The sequence below is a fragment of the Artibeus jamaicensis genome, unplaced genomic scaffold (genome assembly GCF_021234435.1).
Source record: "Artibeus jamaicensis isolate MK-2021 breed Jamaican fruit bat unplaced genomic scaffold, CSHL_Jam_final contig_1998, whole genome shotgun sequence".
Classification (NCBI taxonomy): domain Eukaryota; kingdom Metazoa; phylum Chordata; class Mammalia; order Chiroptera; family Phyllostomidae; genus Artibeus; species Artibeus jamaicensis.
Genome location: NW_026521407.1, coordinates 4,464,289 through 4,475,996, shown reverse-complemented (window position 1 = coordinate 4,475,996; position 11,708 = coordinate 4,464,289). Strand labels below are relative to the sequence as shown.

Below are 11,708 nucleotides of genomic sequence, written 5' to 3'. Positions count from 1 at the left end.
GAGAGAGAATTCAGGGACGTGAAAGTCAACCAGGCAGATAGATTCCCGGGGGAAATGCCACTCATTCCAGAGGCCACTCTGAGCATGGAAGGAGCACTGGACTCAGAGTCAGGACACTTCGGGTGCTGACTGCCATTTACTGGATTTGTGACCTCAGATCAAGTCATTTAACATTTCTGAACTCAGCCTTCCCAGGAGTATAAAAGGGCTAATAAGACCTGCCCTGCCTACTGTCCAAGGCCGCTGCAGGATCTGATGAAAAAACGCTAACAGCTGGCATCTACTGAACGCTTGCTGTGAGCCGGGAATGGGCCATGTGCTTTACATGCTGTAGTGCCTTTTAATTCTCCACCAGCCCCCTGGAGCAGCCTTTGTCCCTCTTTTACAGGTGAAGAAACCAAGACTTGGAGAGCATAAATAACTTGTCCAAATTAGGGCTGGCATTTAAAAGCAAGCTGACTGACTCGGGGTTCTGTGCTCTTAACTACGATGCTGTACTACCTCTTGGAGCAGGACTCTAAAAGAACTTCGTGTCTTTCAAACTGTACATCAGAAGATTCACAGTAGGTACCACTTGGCACCTACAAGGCAATTATCTCCACAAGCGAAGCAGAAGGGATGCTTCAAGGACATCTCCGAGCTGAGACCGAAGGATGCAGGAAGACTCCAAACCTTCAAGATAGGACAGGACAGACTGATATGTAGCAGGAAAGGGCACCGTATCCTCTCTGCCCTGACCTGGAGAGGGGGGAGTTCCTGGGAGCTTCCAGGGTTTTAGAGGACAATCCGCCTCTTGTAGAGGAGATAAGAGGAGCTGAGGGCACAGCCTCAAGGTCCTTTGTCACCCTTCTGGTGATTAGAGACGGTGAGCCACCCTGCGAATCCCCACAGTGAGTGGAGAGCACGGAGTGCTGGAGTCTAAGGAGCATTACAGTGCAAGTCAGGACACTAGGGTTCAAGTGTCAAGACCTGGAATTCGAGTCCAGCTCTAACCATTAGCCAGTTGTGTGGCCTTGGACAAGTCACTCCACTGCCGGGACTGGATGACCTCCAAGTTTCCTACAAACATGATTCCTATGGCTCTACCTCCTCCGCGGGAACAGCGGAAGGGACTCAGCACTTACAGAGTGCCTATTATGTGCAATGTACTGTCAGAGTCTTTTAAAAACACTAGTAATAACATAACATATACCAAGAGTTCAGTCTGTGCTGGGCCCAGTGCAAGCATGCCTTATAAATATCAGGATGAGAAAAGTTACCCCAATCTTGGAAACAAGACAAAAAAGCCCTTTTGAAGTCATGTTAGAGGACTGCCTAAGAAGCAAGAGTCACTGCATCCTTTTCTTTCACCAAATGAGAGGGGGCCGGGGAGGGATGGGTCAGAGCCATGGAAAAGAAGAGAGAGGTCCCCTGGAGACCCAGAGCTTCACAGAGGACCCGGGGTTCCAAATAAAGAGAAGCACCCAGAGATGCACAGGGAGTCTGCACAATAGGTTGCGGAATTCCACACAGCGGGATGGAGGACGGGCCTCGGGGAGAACAGGGGAGGGGTGGCAGGAGGGCCTAGGATGACGTACTTCTCCTGGCTAACTCCTACTCAGTCTTCTGAGCCCAGCTTAACCATGGCTTCCTCAGGGGGCCTTCCAGGACACTTTGGACCAGGTCAGGTTTCCCTGCTCCATGTTCCCACAGCACTCTGCCCTTCCCCTCAGTCACGCATGTTGAACTTGGAATGTGCGACTTTGCCTCCATGAGGGGAGGGACTGTATCCGTTCGTGGGTGATGGGGATCCAGTGTGAACCACATGGTATCCGACATGCACAGGTGCTCAGCTGATATTCATGGGCTGGATGGGATGGAGCGGGCGGGCGGGTGAGTGGGTGATTAGAAAATCCAGGTGAGGACACCAGGAGGCTGATGTTACATTTAAGGAAGAAAGCGAGAGTTTGAGAGAGAACAGAATCATATGCGAATAACACATCATCTTACTGGAATTTCTGGGAATTTTATTTCATTTTACCATGTAAAGGCCATATATGCTTTCTGAAGGGAAATCGGGACCTACCACAAGGGAATTTTATCACTGCTTAGCTGTCTGTCAATGAGAAAACGCATTTGCTGGATGACTCAGTTTCGCGGTTTATTTTCAACTCATCATCTATTTTAAAAGGTACTAACTTGAGTTGTGCCTCTGGCTACCTACAGCTCATCTTTCCTGATGCCTCTGCCTTCCCTCCTAAGTCTTCTTCACAACTAACCTCCCAAATAGTCCCAATTCCAAATATTCTCCCCTCTGTCTGCACACATCATCAAAATACCTCAGAAGTCTGCAATTCCTTTTTTTTTTTTAAAGATTTTATTTATTTTGGACAGATGGGATGGGAGGGAGAAAGAGAGGGAAACAGTGATGTGTGAGAGAAACTTTGATCAGTTGCCTCTTGCATACCCCGGGGACCAAACCTGCAACCCTCGCATGGGCCTTGCCTGGGAATCAAACCTGTGACCTTTTTCATTTTGCAGAACCGCGCTCAACCCACTGAGCCACACCAGTCAGAGCAGAAGTCTGTCATTTATGCATTTATATCGTACCTCCAAGACGGTGTCTCACACCACTAACCGGCACAAAAATCCTCAGTCAACCCATGTGTCTTGATGTGGGATTCGGAAAATGTGCTTAGTCATTGTTATGCCTTATATCCCCTTTGTTTTCTGTTATCAAGTCAGATGTCTTTAAGCTCTTAAAATTATGTATCTCATACATGGAACAACATTAAACTAGATGCTGGAGATACAAAGATGAATAAAATACCAGCAAGAGAAGAATATGTTAGCAAATACTGTCAAGAGTGGGAAGTCAGGGGAGGAGGCAGTGATGGGGAGACCGCTTTCCCAGGGAAATGAGCACTGACTTCTCTTATGGAAAATGGGACTCGTGTAATTTTTGTTGCCCTCTCTTCAACGGAAGGAATAAAAACCAGAGCATAACCAATGAAAAAATAATAGATAGCATTTTTCACTCATGAAGTTATAAACAGTAACAGCTAGTGGTGAAATTTTGTCACTGCTTAGCTATCATAGCCTCTTTGGAGAACAATTTTTACAAAACTGTTTAACGTGTTTATCTAGTAATTCTACTTCCAGGTATCTCCCCTGGAAAAATACACATGTGTGCAAAGAGACCTGCACAAGTTAGTTAATAGCAGCCTTCTTTATAATAGTAAGAGACAGGAAACTATCCCAAGGTTCCTCAGTCAGAGCTACTACTATGCAACAGTTACAGAGAATAAAAGAAATCCTAATGTACTGCCATATCTGCTAGATAACTGAAATTAAGTGAAAATTCTGAGTTGGAGAATATTACTATTTCAATCCATTGCCATTAAAAAAATTAGACAAAAAATTTAATGTGTGCATGTACCTGTAGTGAGCAAAGTTGTTTTTCCCAACAGGCACTCCCCCCTCTCCCATCCTCCTTCCAAACAGAATGAACAGAGTTTTTTCTTGAGCAAAAGCCAGATAGCTATGTGCTCAGGGCCAGCAGGCCCCTGGGATGAAGCGTGACTGCTTTAATGAAAAAACCAATTCTCTTTGCTAAGGAAACGTGCAGCAAAGTCTGCAGGGTGACTTCTAGGACCATTTTCTCCTTTGATCAAAAGGTAAAGAAAGCCTTGCCAGGAAAGAAGCTGCTTTCTCCCCGTACCCTTCCTTCCAGCTTGGAATGCTCTCATGTTGGGAGAAGACTCCAGGTACGGCAGCCATTCTGTAGCCATGAGACAGTGGCAAAGAAAGAGACAGACACACGGACCAGAGATGGGTATTACTGAGCCACCAAATGGATTCTGGAGCCAGAGAGCCACTTCTAGAGTTCTTAAACAATAAGTGTTCTTATGATTTAAGCCATTATTTTTAAGGTTCTGTTTCTTGCATCTCAACACATAATTGATTCAACAACGAAAAACCTATCAGCAAGATATATATCAAACTGTTCATTGAGGTTCCCATAGGAAGAGAGGGAAAAGACTCACTTAAAAAAATACATTTTTCAAAAAAAATGTATTTGAGTACTGCTGAGGCCAAAAATTGGGGGCGGGGGGGGGGAGGGCGGGAATACAGCTCAATTTTAAGAGGCATGCATGGCCTACATGTTTTGAGTTCTAATTTGCCCTGTATTTCCCCAGACCCTGGTCCATGTACTTTTTCCCTTTTTACTGTGTTTTGGAAAGCCTCTTCAAATGTGACACAGAAAGACTGTATAAACAAAGAAATGCAACAAAGGATATATAAATCTGTAACAGAAGTCCATCTCAGTCTTGCTAGATGTGCAGAGTTCGAAAGGCACACACACACACAAAAAGAAAAGAAGGAAGCATCAGCACAAACAAGGGCATGGGGGGGGGAATAGCTGGCTTATTCAGGGAAATTTCAAATAGCTCATTATTTGAACATAAGGTGAGTGACAAAGGTGAAGAGATGGGAAGAGGCAGAAATAATGGGCCTCTCTGCCAAGTGCATGAGCCTGAATATGATCTTGTACCTGACCGTGGTCATGATGATGATGCCGGCGACTAACATTCACTGAGAGCTTGCTCTGGGCCAGGTACTGTACTGAACCTGGTAATTAGTCCTATAAGGCAGGTCTATTTTTATGCTCTTTCCATACATGGGAAAACTGAAGAGTTGGGGAGAGAGGAACTGCTGAAGCATTTTAAGCAAGAATATTATACTGAGATTTTAATTTTTAAAACACATTGCTATACATACTCTGAATTCAAAATAACCAGTTTGCAGGTAGGGATACGGATAAAGTCTCCCAGGACCTGGGCGTTGAATGAAGCTGGCGAGGCATCCAGTTTATTACAGTAGCCTCTCTATTGTATGTTTACGTTTTCCATATACGTTTTAAATCTCTGGCTGCAATAGGAAATTTCAATGGAAAATGTAAAGTAGGAAATAATGAGACCAGTTAGGAGATTAACAGGTGAGAGCTGATGAAAACTGGGGAAATGGTAGGTCAGGGGGAAAGGATTTGTTGAAAGAAAAAAAACAACTGCTTGGTAACTAGTCTTTGTGGTGGGGGTTGGGGGTAGAGAATAACCTTAGGTGTAAAGTCAGTCTTAGGTACCTAGGGTAACCAGGTTAACGGAGGAGCTGTTAACATTACAGGGAATACAGAAACGAGTCGGGGGCAGCGGAGGGAAGGAGTGAGAAAGTGGAGGATGCGCCGTTTGGTATGGCAGTAGGGTGGACCTTAATCAGCAGCCCTTTCACAGAAAACCCTGGAGCGTATACCTCCAATATAAACATATTTGTTCTGAAACTACCTCTGTGATCTATGGTAGAAGTGCATTATAAAACAAAAAATATTTTTGCACAGCATGCAAGTTCTGTTCCCTTTCCACAATCTAATGGGCTGTAATATATTAAGAATGTGCATAGACTGTGTTATTTGTAATAGTTAAACATATGGAAGCAACCCAAGTGCCCATCAACAGATGAATAAAAATGCCATGGTACATGTCTACAGTGGAATATTACTTGACTATAAAAAATAATAAAATCTTACTATTTGCTGACAGTGTGGTGGACCTAGAGGGTATTATGCTAAGTGAATTCAGTCAGAGAAGACAAATACCATATGATTTCACCTATATGTGGAATCCACAAAACTAAACACACACAACTGAAACAGATTCACAGACAGGTTGTCAGAGGAGAGGGAGGTTGGGGGACTGAATGAAGAAAGTGAGGGATTAAGAAGTACGAATTGGTGGGGATGGAGGGAGACTTGACTTGGGGTGGTGAACACAACACAATATACAGATAATGAGCTACAGAACTGTAACCCCAAACCTGCATAACTTTATTAACCAATGTCACCCAGTAAGTTCAGTTTAAAAATGTACTGTAATAAAAACTTGAAGAGTAGAAATTGGTAGTTATAAAATAGTCACGGGGATATAAAGTACAGCATAGGAAATACAGCCAATAATATTGTAATAACTATGTATGGTGCTAGGTGGATACCAGAAATACTGGAGGAAACACTCTCTAAAGTATATGAATATCTAACCACTATGCTGTGTATCCAGAACCAATACAGAATAATACTGAATGTAAACTGTAATTGAAAAATAAAATTAAAAAGAGTATGTACACTCTCCTTTGAAAAGCACTCATCTGAGTAAGGTTGATGGCTTTAAGATCAGATGTCCAACCTCTCGGAACCTCAACTTACTCCCCTACAAAAAGAAACTACTACTTTCCTTACAGAGAACAATGGAATTTCTTGAGATGCTATGTATACCCTGATGTCAGCACAAGCAGGGCACCAGGGGCTCAGAAATGCTGCTCTGACCCCACCTTCTCCCTTCTCCCCACACGTCTGAGGCCAGCTCCCATCTCCTCCAGGTAACAGAACGGACAATGCTCGTCTTTTGTGTAATGAACTTGGAGACAGATTTAGGTGAGATCCCAAGAAACTGAGCTGATGGGAGGTATAAGCAACCACTTCATTTTCATGGGCATCTGCCTGCCTCCACCCCGTTCCCAAGCTCAAGTGTAAACATGCCAGTTGCAAACACTGCAGCCGGTCGCCTCATTCTGTGCAGGACTGGAAAGGGTTACAGAGCCTCGCCAGAAACACATGCAGTAAGGCAAGACTTCCCACCTGTAACTTGCTCAACGGGAAGAAAGTCCCATAGACAGGTAATTCCTCAGTTTAATGAGTGGGAATGGGAATGGGAGGAGACGAGTGGGATACACCGGACTTCAACTTGTCATCACTCCGGATAAACCCAAGTGTATCCTGTGGGCCTCTGGACGGCAACATGTCTCCTCACAGCTCAAGATACCCCCTCCCTCAAAACACAGATACGAGCTACATTCATGTTAACTTAGCCAACTGAGAATTGTGTGAAGGAGTTCACGACTGTGGCTGTCATCTCCTTGAAGTTAACTTGGCGCTGGTTACAGAGAGAGGCAGCAAGAGCCTGACTCAAATCCCCAACTTCCACTGAGAGCGAAAAGGACACCGAAAGACAAGAAACACGATTGGAAGCATCTGCAGGACGAAGAGCACATTGACCTATTTTGGGGATTAGAACCGGGGATCCTTTACTCTGCCCCTAGAAGGGTATAAAAAATGACCCAGAGACATTAGAGTTAAAACTTAAACTCTGCTTCCATCATTTTCTCTAGAATGATAACTGCCTGGAAATCTTTCAGCCTCTGAAAACCGTATGCAAAATAAGCACATACAAAGCTTGGTGTCCATTTCCGAAACAACGGTCTAGCAGAAGCTAAAGGCAAGGTTTAAAAAAAAAACTACAAAAAGCTTCCTTCCTTCAATTACTCATGATCCAATGCTGCCCTCTAGCAACCCAAGAGAAATAACACAAGTCAACTGGAGTTGGAACCTGAAACATTTAGTATTTAGCGTTACTTGGAAGATGTTGATACAAGAGGAGGGGGCAGAAGAATGGTCTCCGCAATTGTACAGTAGGCCATCTTAATAGAAAATGCCCTTTTAGAAAGATGCTAGGGTACGTTAACACAACCTACAAGCACAGGGCTGCTCTAGGTCAATGTCGACAGACCTGCAAGGGCCTTCCAGAGACTGAAGACACCCACCACTGACCGGCTGTTGGAACACATCTAAGTGGGATCTATTACTTCTCTGGGCAGAGCCATTTTTTGTCACTGGAAAACCTCCTCCTCTCACCTGACTTTTCCATATTTTAGCAAGGCGTGGGGTGAATGCTTAGACCAACTGGATACTTCTCATAACCGATGCTTCATGAATACATGGTATGGTGTCAGTTTTTCCTGAAATGTAGGAACTAGTCCACAGCCAGGTTATCGTACAATTCAAGAACTATGGAATCAACTGTCAACGCTGGAACTTAAAGGAAACATTTAGGTGGCAGTAAGGACTACTTCCCGGAGGGGGAGTGGCTAATAATCAGTAGGACTGGTGCAACAGGTTTTCCAGGGCCCCCTCTCCCACAAACCACCACCGCCATTTGAAGTACCAAGACCAGGAGAGTCCTTCCATTTCCATAATCACTTTTCCAGGAAATCTTGGAAGTTCAAAATTCATTCTGTGAGATCTCGTTGCTTTCATGTCAAGCCAATCAGAGCCTCTGCTGTTACCCTGAAACAGGGAGAGATCTACGGGAAAGGGGGACACAATCAGAGTTAACTGTGAAATATGAAAACATCTGCCCATGTTAATGCTGGCGACAGACAGGTGTTTCCAATTTCTCATGTTTGGTGTTAAAAGAAATGCAGCTGAGTTAGTGTGTCTGACTGTAGGGGGGGAAGGAAGTAACACATGCATTTATTTTCAAACAAAAGTTGCCATGTGTTTATTAAAACATTTCTATTAATTTAAATATGCACAGCTGACTCAAAACTCATTATCCACATATCACACGTTCTGGAAAGTTTCTGAGACGATCTATCAGGATGGGCGTCTCCTGTGACTCAATTAAACCTGAGGAAAGAACAGGAGAAATTACACACTTGATTTGTAACTGCTGTCCAACAAACATGCACTGGCAATGCAATTCTGGAAGGCAGGATGGCTAGGCTGCTCCCCCTCTTGGCTCTTGTCTTGCTTAACGTTCTTCCACTTTGGAAAAGTCTTCTATTTAAATCTATACGCACTCCCAGAGTCTCTCTTCAACATTTATGACTCTCAAAGATCAAATCAGTCAATTGTGATCAACAGGGGCAGCTGCAAAGCTCAACCTCCCAACCATCACCAGCTCTCACTCAGTTCAAAGACCAAGCCACGGGAGAAGGAGCATGTCCTACTGCTTTGAAACTAATGATCAGACATGAACTAGGTCTGTGACAAGCCACTGTAAACTAGCTACAGGGCAAGCCACTTACAGTCTCTCAAGAAACATATACAAAATAAGAGGATCTGAGCTCATGAAAGCTTTAATTATATATGAAGATACTTTCTCACTGTTCAGTCTATTCTCCTTTGTAGATTAAATGACCGATAATTACAATATTAAAGAGTGGAACTCAGAAGAAAATAGCCAGACTGTTGTGATTTGGAGTAAGAAATTCCCAAGGAAGCCCTGGCTGGGGTGGCTCAGTGGATTGAGTGCCAGTCTGTGAGCCAAAAGGTCACCGATTCAATTCCCCATCAGGGCACATGCCTGGGTTGCAGGCCAGGTCCCCAGTTGGGGGAACAAATCAATGTTTCTCTCCCTCTCTCCCTTCCTCTGTCTCTCTAAAAATAAGTAAAATCTTTAAAAAATCCTTTAAATAAGAAGAAATTCCCAAGAAGATTCAAGTCCAACCAGGCTCTTCCTGATCTACTTCCATCCCACTCCTCTAACTGAAACCAAGATCAGCTGAGGCAGTCCCTTCTCTGCCACTGACAGTACCGGGTGGGACCATAAAACGGGAAGAAGCTTTTAAAAGGATTTTCTTACTTGAAATGATCTCCTCAGAAGTCTGAGTAATGGTGCAACCTGAAAAAGTAAAAGACAAATAATCCACACAAGTTTGCAATTACCCAGAGTACTGTCAATCAGATCACAGAATGGCGCTTGGAATACTGTACTTGGGGCAGGGGGTGGGGATGGGGGTGTGATCACAATCATTCTCACCAGGCACGCTAGTTCAAGACTTCTGAATCTGACATTCTGAAGGATCCTAATGCTAATGCCTCAGATTTTAGGGAAAGGTGTTAAGCTTGCCCCAAAGCATCAAACTGGGGTCCATGAAACACCTGGTCAGCCATACCCAATAGAAATGTTAGTCCAATCTACTTGTTAGAAACTCTCACTAGAGATCAATACTCTGGTGAAGATTCCAATGTCCTTTGGCTTACATAATGAAAAGAAAAATTCAGTTATAATAAACCAGAGCTTTGGAAGAGACTTTCAAAGCGTAATAAGACTGCATTCTATTATAATCTCCAAACTGAAAGAATCACCAAAATGATCTGAAATGAGAATGATGGAATATATCAATATCCCAGGTATATAACCAATTTCCCTTTCCAAGTAAACAGAATTTGAAACCATGTTACTGTTTGCTATATTCTCTTTTCACAACTATATCCTCAAAATCAATTTACGTGCCTCCTTTTTTCACTCGATTTCATTTTATTTTCAAAGCAGGCCTTCCCTGAAGCACACAAACACAACCACGGCTTCCGTGCAGTGTTCACGGCCAACGCAAGGGAGTGGAGAGGGGGCTGCGCCTGAAGTCACAGGTTTCTGGCTCTTCGGTTCTCCCTCAAGAGCCCACCTGTCACCTCTATCTTCTGGCAACAATACAGTTAGATTTCACTTGCTCCTTGCTTTATACCTAAGAATACTGAGTGCAGAAAAGAGCCTGGGCAGAGCATAACTTCTGGATAGCTTTGTGGTTAACATCCTCACTTACGGCTTACAGCTGCAGGGAAAGAAACATTTTCTTCTAAATCTAACGGAGTAAATAGTAAACTGCCAAATCAACAAAGGGTAACCTAAACATAAGACACCAAAAAAGTGGCAGGATTATTAAAGTGGCTACTTTTCCTCAATTTGACATTCTCAAAATACAGCTCTAAAAAAAAAAAAAATCCCCAAATGAATTTTCTGTTAGTGACATTTTATGGTAGAAAAATGCACATTTCATTTGATGAGATGTCAGGTCTACACTCTACAACTTATTTAATAACATCACTGTAATTGATTAATGACTTAACAAATTGTATGTAACTGGAAAATCAGGAAATGTTAACAACAGCATCTCTTCACATTTTCAAGAGAAGATTACAGGTATTTCTGACTTCTAGATATAGATAATACCTACCTATACATCAAGGCCTTGCCCTTTTCATTCCCCAAAGCAAAATATCCGCTTCTTGGAGAAAAATCCACGGTATGAACAAGAGAAATATTCTTCTTTTTAATGACTGGGAAGTTTGAAAATACGGTACAAGAAGGAAGGTGAACCTGCAGGAAATTTTTAAAAAGCTTTAAATTGTAACAACTGGGAACTCAACTTTCTTAAATTTCAATCTTCATTCTACCTTTTAGCTGGAACAAAAAGTACATTTTGATTATAGTACACATTAATGTAGCAAAATATTCCAAAATTAACATTTGATTTTCAATGTGCTATTAACAGAGGAAACGAAGAGAAAAGTGTTTTCTTGATGTTTTTAACGCAGTATCTAGCACAATGACTGGGAGATTCAAATGTTTGCTGAATGAATGAACTACAGGGAAAAGTCAATAGCAATACCCATTAAGACTCTGACTTCATAACCACAGCACAGAATACTAAAATTTGTCACAAGGAACAGATATTTTAAACGTTATGAAGAGGCTGATTTTATGCAACTGAAGCTTAGGCAGAGTCATACCTAGTATTCCAAAGACATACGATTTCCTTTTCCCACTTTACTTTTCAACTATGTGACACATTCTTGGTCTTTTGCAATCTCTTGAGGAGGACTTGATCATGAAAACCTAGCTTTTCTAGTGAAACTGTGTTCTGATTTAGAGCCAAAGGCTCACCTCAAGGCCAGGCCAAAGCATAGAGGGACACAGTCTTCTTCTCCAAGGAAGTCTACTTCTGGGGAAAATGAGTCAAAGGCCAAAGGCAGGGGAGGCAAGCCCTCACCCAATTTGTGGATAAATAAACCCAAGCACAGAACCTGTTACCTTGGCAGAGGGGGATTTTAACAACTC

General features: G+C 42.9%; 1 protein-coding gene across 1 annotated transcript in view; it reads right to left on the bottom strand.

Annotated features, from left to right (window-relative positions):
* Window positions 1–8,351: 8,351 nt before the first annotated feature.
* Window positions 8,352–11,708, bottom strand: part of UTP18 (UTP18 small subunit processome component) — a 36,006-nt gene continuing 32,649 nt past the window's right edge. The window contains exons 12-14 of the mRNA XM_037129630.2: window positions 10,825–10,967; window positions 9,453–9,491; window positions 8,352–8,494 (exon numbers count right to left, since the gene is read on the bottom strand). Coding sequence (XP_036985525.2) covers window positions 9,467–9,491; window positions 10,825–10,967 — 168 coding nt within the window. The 3' untranslated portion in view covers window positions 8,352–8,494; window positions 9,453–9,466. The remainder of the gene's footprint in view (window positions 8,495–9,452; window positions 9,492–10,824; window positions 10,968–11,708) is intronic.